The following is an 18,932-nucleotide window of genomic DNA, read 5'->3' as shown; positions in this document are numbered from 1 at the left end:
TTTTTTTGAAAAAATAAAAATATTATGTAATAGAAATATATAAATAGTTTTATTTTCTTAAATTACATGTTCTTATTGTAGAATTCATTCTTATTTCTGCATACTTTTTTGACAAAGTCTAGCAAGAAGACTGTTCATTTGTAGTAAACTATTAATTCCATCCACTATTCCTAAATGAGTTATTCCAATCTCCTAAAATGATAGTTCCAAATTTGTATTTTCATATCTATGTTAATATAAATTATTCATTACATATTCATAGACAATATAAATATATTTTAACTTACTTTTATAAAATCTAATTTTAATGGTTCTTCGATGGATAGATTTGTACAAACTCTGAATATATTACTGACCAAATCTTCTGCAGAATATCCCATTTTCCATAAATGCTCCATTATCTATAAACATTTATCAAAAAGCACATTTTATATTCTTATGCTATGTTAAATAGAAGTTTTTAAAATAGCATAATAACTTACCCCATATGCTTTGGAAATTTTACCCTGTGCACATAATTCCAACATTTCTTTAACAAGTAATGGATGTGGTTCGTCACAGACTTTAAAAACATTCTCACTGTTTACATGTCCAAAACCATTATAAGTTGATTGTAAATTATTTAGAGCCTGTCTCATATCACCCTGTGCAGTAAATACTATTGCTTCTAAACCATCATCTGTATGTGAAACCTAGTTAATTCATTATATATATAGTGTTATTGCAATACATTTTCATTCAAATATTCAAATAAAAATATAACAATTTATTAAAGATTATTCGTACATCTTCTTTCTGACAAACTTCAATAATCTTTGCTAAAATTTGCGCATCTGATAATTTTCCATATCTTAACATGGCACAGCGTGACTGTATCGGCTCGATAATTTTTTCACTTGTATTACAAGCTAGTGCAAATCTAGTTGTATTGCTATATATTTCCATTGTCCTACGTAATGCTTGTTGTGCACCATCAGTCATGCTATCAGCTTCATCCAAAATTATTATTTTATGCTTACCTTTTGCCAAATTTACCTGAGTAAACACAGAATAAATGTTTGACAAAGAAAATTTAAAAGGGATATATGAATATGGTATCAAACATAGAAAAAAATACTTACCTTCTTTTGGGCAAACATTTTAATTTTATTTCTGACAACATCTATTCCTCTCTCATTTGACGCATTTAATTCTAATACTGCTTCCTTAAACACTGGTCCTAATAAAATACGTGCCAAACATAATATAGTTGTAGTTTTACCAACTCCCGGTGGACCAGCAATGATAATATTAGGACAGTTCCCATGTTCAGCAAATACCGATAATCTGGATACTGTGTCTTCATTACCAACAATGTCAGAAAATATTTGTGGTCGATACTTTTCAATCCTAAACAATTAATGATCTTCATTTATTAAATTACTTTGTTTACATTTTAACTTCCTTTTCTATTACTCTATAAATATATAAATCAATTATGGAATAAAAACATAACCTCAAAATTTGTTAATTTCGAAATTACATATTTATTTATAATAACATACCATGGCAAATTGCTTGATTTCTTATCTTTTTCTTTATTTTTTATATTATAACCACTCGTCGATGGCACAACTTCAACATTCATAGGTTCATCGACGGTATTCTCAACTCCCATCTTTAAACTTTAAGTCAAAATCGCGGGAAAAATCGACCAGTTCGTTTAAACATGGATAAAATAGGAATATAAAGTAACAAGTTTTGATCATTTTTGGGACAGTGCAAACAGGAGAGTTGCATTATCGATTAGTAATGATTTTTGATAATAGAGGAACGATACCGACGTATTAAGTTCTTAAAAATTTATATTTAAAATATTTCATTTACAGAAAGTATTTATTATCTAAAAATACTATAAGAGAAAGATAGAAGAAAATACATATAGTAGAAGAAAAGAAAGATATGTAATGTAATCTTGCGATAATATTGACGGCGTAACAGAATACCACGCTACGCCTTAAGAGGTCGCGAGTATCGATCGAATTTTGCGCATCTAGTAAATTTTACGCGATCGTCTCTCTTTCACCATCGTTTTGTCGATGGCTTACGGAATGAGATTTCAATATGGCAGCCGTCGTGATATCTGCACGAGTCAGTATCGCGGAAATGTTTTGAACTCGTTGAGTAATCGCGACAACCGGTTGACGTACAACGCATAGGTTAGTAGGACGAAATGACATTTTGTTCTTGTATCAGCTTTCTTCATCGAATAGATCAGTTTGTGTCAGGAAACCGGGTTTTCGCGAAAATCGTTTTTCTCGTACAGTTGGGCCGCTAAAGTATATAGTTTGGCCGCAGTATCGTTCCAATGCAGGCATAGGTTACCTCGGCTTTTTCATTCCTTGAATCAAATTCAAACGCATATCACCTTAAATGGGAATCCGACGCTCGTTTCGTTTAACCTGACGATGTATGTGCATGTAACATCATGTATGTTTTGCGATTGTATGCTTGATGTGTGTACGTTTTTCTCAGCGAGGCTACATGTATGCGTGTACGTGCCAGGTGTGTGGATGCTGTTGTCGATGCGTGTATATTCATGAAATGTTTAGAATTGTCGCTTATCTTTTCTTTTCGAACGGGACATTGGTTGAGTGTCGCGCGTGTTTAAACGTCAAGAAAGAAGACTCGTCGTGTGTGTTTTTGACACATTTCGCCATGCTGAGTGGACAGCATGGTGTTGCGGCCCGCTACGTACCGAACAATTCACTTGGGAACGGCATTTGGTAAGCTAATATAACTTTTTCTGTATCATTTTTCCCCTATCATCGTTCAGTCATCAAAATTTTTATGACAAGTGCTTTCTGTTGTATCGTTCTTCGATATCATTTAACATTCCACCGTATTTTGAATATCAGCGCCATGAAACTTTCTCATTATTTTATTTAGAAACTAGTGTCATTCTTAATTATTTACGTTGAAAATTAAGGAATTCAATGAATTGCTTGTTAATGCAAATACGTAGTATACTACTTTTATTTCGGCATGCTCAGATAATCGCTTCCGGTTCTTCTTGATATTCGAAATATTTAATCGTGGGAAGGACATGATTCATTAAATTTTGCTCAGTTTGCATCCTGCTAAATGCGATTCCATTTTTATTTGTTCAACAATTTTAAATTTTATACACACGTGATATTTTACATAATTGATAATAATAGAAATTAAATTGTTATTAGTTTATTCAAAATCGACCACTTTATTTATCGCATGTTATTAAATTGTGATATATTCATGGCTAAAATCTGTGTATATATATTTATAGATATTGGACATCTATTGCTTATTGCGTAATTCGTTCCTAATTTATTTTACATGTAAGTAATATCATATGCATAAGTCAAACAATGTAACATCCATTGTACTGTGATATAGATTTCATCATCTTACTTATTAGCATAAAATCTACCGAATGAATTTTATATGTGTATATATATATAAAGTAATAAATTACAATTTTCTTGCACAAAACGTTTGAAAAAAGTTTATAGTGCTTACGTTCTTCATTTTAATATACTCATTTATACAGTAATTTTACAATTAGTTTTAATCAACTAGACAACCACGTTCAGGAACATTGATGAATATTGATTTGAAAAAAGCAGACATATATGTATATACGTAGATAATAAAGCGCAGCTTCAGCATGTAAAGTATGCAAGCATACACAGTTACTTGAATGTATAACGCGTGTTATAAGTTTACATTAACACGTGTTATTGAATTCGATTATTTCCCACGATTGAAAGAGCATATTTATTATCTTTTGGGGATTCATTTTTGCACTAAATTCGTAACTATATTAAATAAATCTTAATTCAATACAATATTTAGACTGCGGATGTTTATGCATTTTTTAATAATTTAATATTTAACCTAATTTAATGGAAATTTAAAGGTTCAATTCGCGATATGAACTAATATTCAAACATTGCTTTTTTTACGGTTATATCTTTAAATTTAAAAATCTATTTTTAAATTCGCTGTCTAAATATTAGGACAAAACGGTGTTACAATATTAGTATTAGAACAGATTCTACTGGTTATTTAAATTCTAAATTTGAACAACTATCAATCAATGGAAACGCGTAAATTCTCTTAATCCAACAGCTATTGTTTTCTTGTCAAACTTTCTGTAGTGCATCGGTATAATTATGGTTGATTTTATACATATTTGTTGCTAGAATTCGGTCTAGATTATATATATACCTTTGAAGCACCTATTTTCTGCCTTTCGGCCCTGACATATTCGGTTGACGCATTCTGTAGATTACATCGAATAATTAGAGAATACATACTGGTATCAGTCGTGGTCGGCTGTTTTTGGCCCGATCATTTATACTCTTTCTGAATTTACTAGACGCTAAAGAAATATTATAGTGTAAGAAATATTACGCATTAAATCTTCGCTACTGGCTTTTCGTTTCGGTTGGCCAATCGAATCCGCAAATATCAAATTATTCGATTTGTCTAGAGTATATCCGGTTTAAGTATCTACTGCGCAATTCAAAAGATTACGTTAATATTGAAATCTCCGGAAATATCGATAAAAAACAATTTAAACGTTTCAGTAAGTTTCTCGTATAAAATAAGGCAACTTCGGTGTATAACCTTTTTTGTATATGTGTATATGTTTATTTACTTTCTGGCTTTGCAGCTCAGAGACAAGGACTTGGCTTACACATTTCCAACTCGCACTCATTCCCATGCAACTGCCACAGTACTCGCCATATCCAAAAAACCACACTCCCATCTCAAACACACATATCATCTTTCATATCTGATACTAAGAATATAACATTTTTTGTACTTTCAATAATCGCATTCTAATCCTGCTGTGTCGTTTTGATCATCCTCGATGCTTAAGAATTTGTCTGCTAAAATGGGATCAGGATTAATGTAAATATTAGGGCATCGCGATAGAGTTAAACCAATTGTACTGTATAAAACGCTATGGAAGAATTAGTTAATCATTCGTGAGAGCATTTTTCAAATTGCTCCGTTTGTTATCGTTATAATTGTCAAAAAGCGATATAGCGTATCTCTATTATGTTTTCGGATGCTTAGATTAGCGGATTGTTGATATCAGTTCGTAGAATTGAACTCGAGCCTTGCTGAATGCGCTTCAGAGAACATTTCTTAACTTCTGTTTGCGTTTAGACGGGATTACTCAAATCTTCAAACAGCGCCGATGGTGCAGTAATAAAGTAGCTTTGAAAAAATATGAAACATGCATTAATATTTGTAACGATAATTCAGATGGATATAGCGAACAAAATTGATATGCTTCGACACATGTCGAGTGTAGTATCTAATTAGTATTGCATACAAGAAATGCAGAGTATTTGGAAAAATTATCTTCAGATCGTTGTTCACTCTGAAAATGAATTGCTTCTTGAATATCCTTAATTCAAGAGCCTACACGTATCCCTAAGTGTAGTCTCTTCAGTGTATTCCTGTAAAGCTTTTAAGCGACGTAGTATTGTAAAATGGAGTAATTATAAAAATATGTATTAATAATAATAGGTTTATGGGCCATTACATTTAAGAAATATCCAGCCACTGTCTGTCATGACGTTTTTTCTTCTATATAAAAAACTTATCATAATTATCAAAGTTGATAAAGCAAGATGGATTGTGTCTCTTTTAACAACGTTATTCATTGCTTCTTGCGCATAGTTTTTCCGCAGTCTGTTTATTATGCAAGCGTAGAGATTTGCTGATGAATTAGTAGCAGAACTAATTTCAGAAACTGAACGCATTAAACAATAAAAACTTGCACATGACTCACACAGAACACTCGAGATGGAATATTGACGTGTAGGCGTATCATTGCATATTTTTTTTCATTTGTATCCAAATTTACCCACGTGTGAGATCATCATAGATATCATCAATTGAGAAACGAACAGAGCTTGAAATAGACATCTTTATTAAGTATATTTATTAAGCCAACGACAGCTATGGTTCCGTTAACGCAACATTTCATTTACAATCTTTTTCTTGTTTAATTTACAGGATCATTGAATTCTATTTTTTAACATTGTGGTTATGACAGGAAGTTTCAAGGACTTGCTGCATATGATTTTGTTATCGCGTTTTTATTGGACGTTAAAATTGCGTCAAAAGATGCATTAGAATAGTTACGGAAACGAAGAATTTCTTTGCTCTATAAATAACAATTTATTGCGATTGCACTGTCTTTAGAGTGTCTAGGTCTGTATCTAAAAGAGGAACTACGTACTGTACGGTGTTCTAAGAACGGAGAATACTTAATAAATTTGGACCTCATTGTGTGCTAATTTTGCGAATCGAATATAGATGCATTTACTCCCGCAGCTGACATGAAATATATCAGAGTTTGAACATTTTATAGCATTAACTGCTTTCTCTTTCTTTCGTAATCTTAATTATTTGATTTAAATATATTTCAAATAGTTACAAATTAAAAAGTTGGAACAAGTTATTACAAAGATTAATGAAATTAAAGGTTCCCATACTGATTATAACGAGAATTTACGTACCTTACACGTTGTTTTTATTTTGATATTTCTGATGAAAAGTTTCTTCCAACGAAGAAAGATATTTTCACCGGTTAAATATCTTTTCGTTCCAAAAATTTCGCCATATATCTATATTAAGAATTGTGGATCTTAATTGCCGAAATAAATGTATAGGAACACATGGATTACACTTAGAATTGATATCAAAATAGTTTCAGATTTATTTAATATGTGATTTACAAGATATTCGTCGATATATTACATTTGCACGCATCTCAGCACTTTCTTTGTCTCACCATCTTCTATACCACACTACTAACCGAACAGTTGCATTCATCTGTTTTTCGAGACGCTGTGCACGCACATACTCTTACACACTCATACTCATATATGTGTGTCACTACTACACGCGGCTAATCTAGTGTAATACACAAAATTACACATATCTCAATAATCTAATTTATTTGACAAACATTAATAGAGATTATAAAAATCCCAAGATAAATATTTTTTTGCGGGAAGATCAACTAAATTGTTACTTTTCACTGATCACTAACGAAATTCTTGCAAAATAAAGATATTCGCGAATAGGCTGCGGATGTCGATGGGTTTGTGAAAAGTTTAAATGAAATACACATGATAGACAAAAATTGTATAAAATAAAAAGTATTGCGTAAAATATCAAAAGCGCAGTATCTATTCGTTATGATGTTCAACACATGGAATAAATGTCCGCGTTGTGGTTCCATTTCTCTAGTTTAGCATTTACAAAAATACTAATTTGCGTAAACATCTGCAGTCTATTTATAAAACGACGCATGATTAAAAATACGAATCTGCGACAAGCGCAGTCTCGCATCAAAACGATTGTAATTATCGCGAGAAACTTTCAAGAATCGGTTCTTTGCATCTCGCGAATTTTAAAAGAGCAAGCAATGAAGAGATGGTAACGAGCCAAGTGACGATATATTGTGCGATTGCTGGTTACACAATCCTCTTCACCAAATCTATAGATCAACTGTCTTGGCAGTATTTCGCACGGTGCTCTACCTATCTAGTCCTTATTTTCATTGTTGTTTCCATTGAAAGTTTATACTTTTTAATCTTTTATGCAATATTCTTTATGGCTATTGTCCACAGCGATTCGCGAATGTAATTTTAACACGATCATTAAAGTTGGAACGTATTTTATATGCGTGTAACGTGGCTCGCAAAAGTATTTGAATACTTCTGCGAATCTTATTAGAATATTTCATATTCTATTTTTATAAACTACTTTCATTTTTCCAGTTTTACATGGCAGATGAGGGAACAGCATTATATATATGTATTGTAATAACGTAAATCCTTGGGGTAAATCAGACGATCGATTCTGGAAAATCGAGTTTATTTTAGGAATAATTAAATTAAATACGATAACAGTTAATAACAAATCTACTACAAATTTTACCTGGAAAATCGAGAATCGTTCTTCTCTCGTGATCTATTCTATTCAGCAAATGACTTCCGATAAAGCAAAACAAAAATAAATTTTAAAATAAAAATTTTTGAATTTTTGAATTCTATAGAATTTACATATATAAATATAAATATATATATATATATATTTTTTTCACTTTATACTTAAGTTTGTAATTTAATATAGTCACCAAAGAAAGCTTGGTTTAAGAATACACGTATTAGGTAATTTCAAAACTTCTATCGTTTACACTGCTCTTCTTCTTTATCCGTAACGATACCAAAAAAAAAAAAAAAAAAAAATGAGGTAGTTACGATATCTAATGGCAATATTAAAGATGACGACGAAGTGAATGAATCTCCGCATCTCGACTGATAAAGATAAAGCATACAAAGAACACAGACCACACCCTCGACCACACTGAAAAAGAAGGGAACCTATTCGTTCTCATTAATTGAAGAATCGCTGAGTGAATAGGTATAACTAACTCTCTAATTAAAAACGGATAATTTTAAGTGAGTGTGTGTGTGTGTGTGTGCGTGGGTGCGCGCGTGTGTCTAAAGAAATTGTGCTATGGTTGCACCTAAATGCCATGCACCCGACCTAGTACAATGCATATCTTTTCGCGTGAGTTCATCCTGAATGTAAGATAGAATTGGGAAATGTTGCAGAAGACTGCTAATGCGTTTCCAATTAATCATTCGGCTTCTAACCGTTTGTATAATTTCTTTGCCAATAACATGCAGTGGCTCGTAAAGATATTCGAATATCTAAACCAGGAAATTTCTAGCTAAGTTTATAGAAAGCAAAACTATTGCAATTCGTTTCTCATCTCTAATTTTATAATTGAAATACATATGGTGTATCTACCATCGATCGAAATACAACAGTTTAGAGGAAAGAGGAATACTTTTCTTTCATAGAAGAAGAAAACAAGGGAAGTAAACTAGGTGAATAATAATAATCTTTGCGGTCTTGATATTTTCCAAGATGGATTTGAGGAAGTCCGCGATAAATCTGTTTTGTAGCTCTCATTATGTAGCTCTACTTAGTGCGCTAATATTCGTCATGTGAATTTTAAAGCAACGTAACGGAATCAAGATTTTTGGTCGTACAGTATCGTTACGATGCTATCGTAATAACGTGATTAAATGTTCGATTGCTGTTGGTTACGGCGAGCTGTGTCGTCCTTTACCCAACATTTGCTGCACGTGTTCCGTTAAAACAGGTAGCTTGCAATAAATTATTTTTATAATTATTTATATCTACCACCTTGACCTTTTTCTTGAATGGGAAGGCGATATGGTGGAGGAAGACTGCTTTATCTCTTGCATTACAAGGTTGTTTATTGGGTAAACATGCAATGTATATGCGGTCTCGTGCGTATATCATCGTAAAAATTTCAAACACGTCTGCTCCATAAAAACTTTAAACGATTAATATAACACGTCGAATTAGAAATGTGTCTTCGTGGAACATACAACAAATAGGTATTTCTTTTCGTGATTGGTTATTTCTGTTATTAATTTGTAGCAGGCTCTCGAAAATTGCCAGTTTTTCTGTATGTAATAAATAATAAATAGATAAATAAGACTAACAGGTGAAGTTCGGCAACTTAAAAACTTAACAAATTTTGCAACCTTTCATAAATGTAATTTATGTGCTGCTAATAACGGACTAATTTTTTTTCCTACTCAAAAACGATCTTAAGAATGAAAACTCCGCCCCCATACCATAAAGAAATCTTAATTTTTGATATTATCGCGAATATCTAAGAAACTTTATAAGATACAGAAGAAAGTTAAATAAAAAATTGTATTTCCTATATCGTGGATGTGAAAAATTTTCAAAAGAAATTCCCCATAATCCACTTCCACCTACAATCTTTCGAAAGTTCAACTCTTGGTGTATTTTTTTTCACCCCCTCCCTCCTTTATTTACGCGATACAATAAATCCACAATATGTACGTGATATCTCACTTATTTTTAGACACGACTCATTCTCTTTACTTATTGTTAGTTGGATATTAGCGAGAAAATGCTACCGTTAACCGTAACATTTATTTATATCCGGTATATTTCAGGATAAGAAAGACAGAACAAATTAAGTCTATAATTTAATGTAGTTAATATAATTTAATCAATATAAGTAATTTATATGAGCTGCAATAGGTACACAAGAGCTCACGAGCAGCGTTGCACGTTGTTTCAACTCGGAGGATCTGTTCGAACGGTATCCATTCGTGTGACAACACGAAATAAAACAAGGGGTAGTTTTTGAGAAAACATTCATTTTTGATAATTGTTCACATCCGCGATATAGATCATAAAGAACACTTCAACTTTTAATGTAACGTTTTTCTATATCTCTAGTACACATATAATTTCTTAAATATTCAGGATAATATGAAAAGACAAGATTTCTTTGGGGTTTGTTTTACCTCGTTTTCAGCAGAAAGGAAACTGTTCCGTTATTAACATCGAATGAACTACATTTCTGCACCGTCAAATTTGTTTGAATTTTCGAATCGCCGAACTTCCCTTTTAAGTAATTCGTGGTTTTATCGGTACTCGGGGAGAAAATATTATGTTTCTAATTGCATGACGTAAAAGTAATGTGTCTATAGTAAAGAAACATGAATATAGACAGTGTAAATATTCCGGGGCGTGTCTAAACTCATGCACGAAGCCTTTTCATAAGGAATCCACGAGAGAATAATTATCTTTTTCAAGAAAAATGAGTTTGTATGTTTCTCAGAAATTCAGCGATTAAGTTACAAAAATGTATGATTAAAACACGTCGGTCTCTGTAGATATAATTTCTCGTTAGGTCTACAACTTTCAGTATATCAATTAATCTTTTCATAATCTAATTGCACAGAATAATTATGACTTATACTTACTCTCTTAAATCCAATTAATTCGATACATACTGCAATAAATATGTAGCTCTGCTAAAACGACCGCATCAACATTTAGGTAAATCGATATGGTAATAAAGTATAGTAACAAACAAGGCTTATAGACATTGAATAATTAAATTCTGTATATTAACTTTCATTCATTCTTACTTTTAACTGCTGCTTTTATAATAAAATAACATTTTGAAATATAAAGGGGAAACATTTAAGGCAGCTTTTGTTGTCTTTATTATCATCGCGATAAAATATATTTTCACAGTACCGAACGCGAATAATTAAATGGAACGAATTCCAAGCTCATCTGTGTCATATAACAGCAAATATTTCAAGAGATTTATTTCAATCATTTAACGTGATACCCTTCAACACTCCAAATGAAGCATGACAACGTAATCGATATTTCACTACCACGATCATTCTGTCTTCTTTTATTTTATTTCGAAAATACGTACCTAGCGTGTCGGGAACAACGAGAGTAACAACATTGCACAGTGCGAAATGTCAGCAATATAGCACGAAAAAATTCAATTTTGATAATGAACCGAATAATGATTGGTGAAAATATTTTTGAACATTTACCACACACGATCTTTACGTGTCATATAAAACGTATTAGAATATGCAAGTTATATTCTTTTGTTAACCATGGGAATAACCATCGTTACTCCCAGCATTCCTTAAATTTCTCATCTACCAAGCAGTTTATTAATTGATCATAGGTCGAGATTTTACTTTGATACGCGGTTATTTCAAAATTCATATTCATAATGAAATGACATAATCGGATGACTTCTGCCTTTTAAAATTTTATGCAAATACAATTTGAACCTGATAACTTTTTATAAATGAGTCACTATAATTATAAATATATATATATCTGCGTTCTATCTGCCTTGTTTTTACTTTCAGCGACATTATTTCAATATTTATCATTTTTTTCCTTTTATTAACAAACATTAAATATGTATGAACGTTTGGTCGAATATAGATCGTGCCGTATGTTACTGGAAAACCCATGAAACTATTGGGTTGGCAACTAAATGATTACGGATTTTGTCGATACCACCTAATGACAAAATCCTCAATCACTTAGTTGGCAACCGAATATAAAAAGTTCGTATCTCCTTGGCGCAATGTATAATTTTGCCTGGTTGGATCGCTGAAATGTCACTAAGAACCACCGGTTAGACGCGAATTACGAAAGAGCAGCAAATCGGACTGCTTGGTCGCAGGTGGAAAATGTAGAAACGACAAATGATTATGCTTCACCTTGTACTTCTTCCGTGTATCTATATTCAGCCCATCCGGTCGCTGTGTTCGCCACTATTGATCCATTACAGCTACGTGCAATGCTGGAACCAACTTTTACACGCGACCAGAAGGTAAAAACAAGCAAAAGTTACTCTCTTTTTCTTCCTTTTATCGTGTTTCCACATTTTCCTTTCTCGGCTTTTCCTGTCACATCGTACCGCAAGAAACTGAGAAACATTGTCGACCGCAGGTAATATCTGCGAAGACAGCGACCACCGATATCGTTTACGATCGAGACACCGCTTCATCTTTTATAAATTGAAACGCTGAAAAAGTTATATCGATAGGGAGCTGATGTTCGCTGATGTTGACAGCCATAAAAAAAAAAAAAAATGTCAGAAGAAAGTATCGTTTCTCTGGGTAGATGGTCGTTTCTGTTTTGATACTCTGAAGAACAGTTTGTTGGAAGTAGAGAACTACATATGCTAAATTAAATTCGTTTAACTGTTGTTCCCAGTAGAGAAAATTGAGAATGATTGCTACGCTTTTCAGTTGATAAAGTTTCGTCTCTTTAATTGAAGAATTTGCAGCAATAACGGGGTAGCAGGAAAATTTTTATCTCGCTTTACATAAAATGGAATATCCTAAAATGAAAGGTACCTGTTAAATTCAGCCTAAGGCGTAATCGTTAAGACCGTTTGAATATCTTTCAGTGTCATAATGTTACAACAAGGAAATTTTTTTCTTATTTTTACACTTGTCGATGAAATTTTTATTTTGCTAGAACAAGCGTGACACGTGAAAATTCCGAACGTTATAGAGAAACAAAGTTGAAGCACAATGAAACCAGTGTTTAACATCCAAAGGACAAAAGTTTAAAAATATCCAGTTCCAGCGAATTTCCGACCAGCTTAGGGAATATTTTCAAAGTGTTACACCCCTGTTCTTCTTCCTCGTTATATTGCACTGTAATTAATTTACAGGTCGATTCGATTCGGAAGAACACGAAAAGTAGTACTACGAAAATAGCACGAAACCGTAAAAGTGATTTGTCTAATTCAAACAATAGAATGTAGAAGTAAAATGTAGAGAAACGATAAAAATATAGACGATTGAAACTTTGTATTAATACTATTATTTATTTCACCTATCTCGAAGCAAATTTTTCAAAATTCAGGCGTAGATTAAACATAAATTGCTTTTACGACTTGAACTGTATAACGGTAAACGCTTGTTAAAAAAAAAAAAGAGTATGGTGTTGAAGGAAGATAGCAACACGAAACGCGTTAGTATGATATTGATACTAATTTCATGAATCCTTTACCCTCGGCAACCGTTGTTACCTGTTTTTCATTAACTCGGTAATTAAAAGCTGAATTCACGAGGAGAAATTTACGGTTACTTTATTTGCGTTCGCTGTGGTCAAAGAATATTCATTTTTATCATCTAGACACCGATGTATATGTATATTTTATACTGATTTAATTTGTCCAATAAAGAATTCGTGGAACATTTAATTCTACAGAAAAATTTACGGAATTTTTAACTTTCATAGCATAATTTTTCATTAGTGTAAAATTTCAAAGCTTATGTAAGAATAACAAATTTTTAGGTGATTTTATAATTACGAGACGCAGCGAATCCTCGCTAATGTAGCGTGCACAAGGTGCGAAGCTTTTTACGAGCTGATGTATTTAGCGCTAGCTTGGTCACAGTCGCACGATTACTTCATGATTTCCGGCATACGCGATGACGCACAGAAACTGATTTGGAGTTTGGAGAGTGTACGCCATCGGCCTACCTGTTGAGACGACGTACAAGTAATTTTAAGCAGCGCTTTCATTGCACTTTGTACATCCGTCGAACAAACGGGACTCCGAGTTTCGATCCGATTACGCGTTTAGTTCAGATTGTGAAAACTATCTTTTAAAAGCTTGTCGAATTGCCTGTCGCTCTTGCGCGAAAATCATTCTTTCTTTCGTGCGTTTTCCTTTTTATCCTTATCTCATCGTTATTGCCTCGACTCCCAATCTCGACTATAAACTCGTTAAACGCAATAAACTGAGTAACGCTGAAGGTTCACCTAATGTCAATTTATTTTTGCATAAATATTCGCGGTCTATCAATATTTAGTAAATTGATTAGTATCTGTAGGATGTTCGATATGCTTAACTTTGTTTTATTTTAAACCTCATGCAGATTAGTCGAGTTACCTGAATTCGAACAACTCGAGACCACTTTATTAGCATCAACTTGTTAGTTTATTAAACTTGAAATATATTTTCAATTTATCCTTATTCCTAGTAGTTTTATAGCTTGACTCTACGTAGCTTGGATTCGAGTAACTTGACCGATCTAACGAGTCTTTGCTACGAGCAGTACTTTTAGCAAAAATTCCCTTTGAACTTGAATGAAACGAAATAAATACTAATTTAACGAAACTTCTTTTCTTTTAGTATTTATAGTTGCATATGGTTTCTTTATATTTATTAAATGCAAGGATTATTTAGATTTATAGATACTATTATTTGTCATTCTTATTTGTCGTATACAAACAGAATGAGAGGAACCACAACGAAAATAAAATAACGATTACCCTCGGTTTTATGGCTCGACCCAGTTCTCTTTGTTTTATTTCCTAATTTCCTTAACCAATAACAAATTATACTTTCCTATTTATATTTTCACGATACCTCTCTTTTCAGTACAGAAAAAGATATCTTTTTCTAGTGCCGATTATATTTTATTTATAGCTATATTGGTTAGAAGTATGTGATTTTCTTTGTTTACACTTTTCTATACGTTTACTTTAATTACTTGATGAATTTATTTTTCATTAATTTCTCCTGTTTTTGTAAATGTATTCGATGAATATCCGTTCAAACGTATGTACATCGAGTGGAAGGTAATTCCAGCGATTTCATTCTTGGCGCATCTGCGATATCTTAAAAAGGTCTTATTTGGAAAGAACAAGGTACTTAATCGATACCTGGTCCATTTTCTTGCAACGCCATCATGGTTAAGATTCTATAGGGTAGTGGATAACGTAGATGTCTGCAATACTGTCGCAAACTTACGTTATCGACTGTACTTATTCTCGATTGTGTCTCTAGATGGTGCCACATATTTGAATTCAGGATTCAGGGTTGCCTCGTAAAATTTCAATGTCTCGTTACCCCATTACGTATTTCTTTACTACTAATTCCTCTTTTCCTCGAAATACACATCTCGTTCTTGTCATAACTCGATGAAAATTAAATTTCTATAGTATGCAATGTATGTTAAACATGGCTTTCGTATTTTATGTTGTAATTTTTGTAATATTTGAAGAAAGAAAGAAAAACGGACAAAGTGTCGTTAAGATTGCAGTAAAAGAAGAAAGACACGAAATATTAAGGCAAGCTTCGGTTTAATATATATGTGTATATATATTCATGCGCACGCTTGGTGAAAACGACGAAAAGGTAGAAAAAGAAAACGGAAATTGGCAAATACGAACGTTGCAGATATAATGTTATTGATTCTGGAAGCATTAACTGTCCCGTTCCCAAAAAATAAAAACGAGAGAAAGGTGACCCGATGCATGCGAAATTCTGGAAGCTTGCAATTTCATTCATTTTGAAAACATTTTATCTCGTGCACATATACCTACATTTGAGTTTATGTATTTGCTACGTTTGTTTTTAAATCCTTCGCAGGCAGACATATTTTTTTATACTCTGTGGGCAAACTGGATCGCTTAACCTCGTCTCTGACTTTTTTATTTTTATAGGCTTTCAAAAAATGTACAAAAGTTCCGAAATATTTTAATATTTATCTTTCTACTACATTATACAGGCGTTCGTTAACTCAAATGTTCGAAACTTTTTTCGATACAGATAAAAATTCAGGAAAGAAATTTAAGAGTGAACTTTTTTTTTTCATCTAATTGACCTAGTTTTACGGTTAACGTAGTTAACGATATTTTTTTACGTTCATCGTTTATGATACGTGAAGGGTTTAATCGAAAAGAAACGTTTGTCGAAATTTCGTTTCAGATAGTTTGCATAACGCGATAAATTTCATTTTATTTCTACTCTCTCTTCCTTCCTTGAAAGGATTTCCATCATTTTATATTTTCAGAGCATGCATGAAAGTTTCAGAATTTTCTTTTGCTTACTTAAAAGGTGACATTTTTTTCCCCAACGAAATAATTATTCACGTAGCGTAAGAGAAGCGTGTTTCCCATACAAATGAGCCATCGCTCCGTTATTGGCATAGAGTACATAGAAAATATGATTAGTATGATGGGATAATGTCTAAAGGAAGTTATTAAACATAATTACTTGCAGCTTCCAAATAGAATACACAACCGGCCACACATAAGGCGTGGTATTTCAAGACCTGATATTTCGCATGCGTTATTTAATTTATATCGTTACGTTCTTGAACAAATTTACAGTTTCAGTCGCTTCCCGCGGAACGGCATATTTCGCCGGGTCGTGGAACATTTTTGTAATTGACGATACAGCGAATTTAACATAACTAACAAGAATGTATTATATATTTAACGAAGTCCAGGAGCGAAGAAATAAATAACACAAATAAATGTCTCGAACCGTTTAAGATAGACGAGGTTTAAATATCTAGTATATTTTACTGGCCGAATCGCTAAGGTCTATCATATATTAACAAGTATAGACAGTTTTATGCCTTTCAGTGTTAGCTTTAATGTATGCTTGAAGGATATACATTGATGTTAACTCTACACATTTTTATACTCTGTGTCTGCAATTTTTTTTTTTTTTTTTTTTTCTATTATGATTTATTTTCGCTCGCACGAGCATAAATCGCTATTGTACGACGGAGAAAAGGGACGAAACAAGAAATATAAATACCATTTTTTTTTTTTTTTTTTATCTCTATAGTACCAAATCAGGGAAACAAAATTTTATTGCATTTTAGAATTCTGCAGAACGTACTTTTGTGTTTCGAATAAACCTAAATGTCTGTTTCCTATTAACCTCTTGAAGATAAAACTAAGCAAAGGCAAATTTTGTTCAATTCTGATTCACATCGTAGACACATTCAAAGTAATCAATATACATTTTTATTTTTTTCTTTCGGATAACGTCTAGAGGCGATAATTAAAACGTGAAATACGTTATTACGCGTATTATGTTTTAATTAAAAATGTATCTCATAACGCGAAAATGCTTACTCTTATCTCATCGTTTCTTTACTTCACATTTGAAATGCAATTTAATACTTGCTCTAGGTAAATGACGTAATTGTTTATTTACATTCTGTAGTTATTCGTGTATCATAACTATTACTATCAAGTTCCATCTAGGATCGAAGAATTTGAAGAGATATTTGCTTGGCTTCGAATAGAATCTATAACTCACTCTCTTCGTGATAAAATCCACAGCCACAGAAGTTCCAAGCAACTGCGGAATTGAAAACAAGCAGAAGTCATTTTAAAGTATAAGTATTTTTAATGTCTACCAAGCAAACAAATACTAAAGTCTCAATTTTTAGAACACTCGATAGGATGTTTTCTTCTGCAGATATAATCCGTAGAAAATCTTACCGATTCTTTAATTGTAACTATTTTGGAATTCCTTCGATCGAAGAATAATACGATCTAACGCTCCATTATTTAACGTTAAAACGTGTAATAGTTACAACATTCGATTGATATTATATTATTGTAATATAAAACTAAGTTAATATTATAATATTATCGGTATGGTTTAAATATATTTATGCAGTTTCCATTCTGTTGGACGGTTGCGTAATCTCGTGGGAATACGAATTTTTCACAAGCGAATAGTTTGAATTTTTTTTATTCATGCACCTGTTAAATTGATCTAACTTTGACTATGCAATTTTTCGTTCGCAAATTCTATATTTCGGCTTTTTTCCAGTTGGAAATCATGTTTTTACAAATTTCATTGCACCTCTTCCATCATCCAATCCCAGGCCGAATCATAACGATTTCTCTGTACATTTATCAGTTTAGTACCTGCGCTTGCTTTCGCAAATTATGAAAATAATGCGAAATAAATTTGATTAACGATTGAATCTCTCTTCATCCGTAAAGGTAACTTTTCGTAATTTAGCAGAATATTATTTTTGTATAAAATTCGGATAAAGATAAGAATATTTTATGAAAAATGTAAATAAGTCTTTTTATACTTGATAGGGTTAATAAATATGATCTAACTATTTACGTGCAATCGGGAAAGAATTCGAAACTTCTCTTAAAATAGCAGAGATTCTATAAGAAGTTACTGCTTCAAGTCGGTCCGTACTTTTTCATTTACATGTATAGTTTCTGGATTTTTTAGTAAATCGTAAATTGTATCATGGCTCTGATATAAACTGTATGAAATTCTTTAAACAGAATGCTCTTCACTCTTTGGTTGTATTTCATTCTCGATTAATATTTCTTTCTTCTCCATTTTTATTCGACATTAAAATTTTATAAAACGAACGAAATCAAATTCGCTGTCGATGGTATTACGAATGAAAATATTGAAGTGGTTATTAAATTAATTACTGGAATGCATAAAAATCTATATAATATCAGTTTGCTTATGTCGTAGAATAAATAAAAGATAGCAGAGGTATCTAGCTGTGGGAATCGGAGATTTAATCAAACTTTTTTCGATGACCCGCACCAAAAACGAATGAGATATAAAAGACAAACGAACGACATTCGGGACTCTCGAATCCATCGGCAACGAATCACAAGGACAGTTTCTAGTAGTGATT

General features: G+C 32.3%; 2 protein-coding genes across 2 annotated transcripts in view; one reads left to right on the top strand and one right to left on the bottom strand.

Moving 5' to 3' along the window:
• Positions 1-22: 22 nt before the first annotated feature.
• LOC100650425 (replication factor C subunit 2) lies at positions 23-1,786 on the bottom strand. The gene is made up of 6 exons (XM_003402822.4): positions 1,545-1,786; positions 1,122-1,389; positions 787-1,035; positions 483-692; positions 288-401; positions 23-192 (listed from the first exon to the last, which is right to left on the bottom strand). The coding sequence occupies exons 1-6, from the start codon at positions 1,655-1,657 to the stop codon at positions 91-93; spliced, it is 1,056 nt and encodes a 351-aa protein (XP_003402870.1). The 5' UTR covers positions 1,658-1,786; the 3' UTR covers positions 23-90.
• A 429-nt stretch (positions 1,787-2,215) lies between these two features.
• The window catches only part of LOC100650548 (neuronal calcium sensor 2), a 71,755-nt gene continuing 55,038 nt past the window's right edge, over positions 2,216-18,932 (top strand). Inside the window, exon 1 of the mRNA XM_012319212.2 lies at positions 2,216-2,765. The gene's annotated coding sequence lies outside the window, so the exon portion shown is untranslated. The remainder of the gene's footprint in view (positions 2,766-18,932) is intronic.

Source organism: Bombus terrestris, chromosome 3 (genome assembly GCF_910591885.1).
Source record: "Bombus terrestris chromosome 3, iyBomTerr1.2, whole genome shotgun sequence".
Classification (NCBI taxonomy): domain Eukaryota; kingdom Metazoa; phylum Arthropoda; class Insecta; order Hymenoptera; family Apidae; genus Bombus; species Bombus terrestris.
This window is presented reverse-complemented; position numbering and strand designations above follow the sequence as displayed.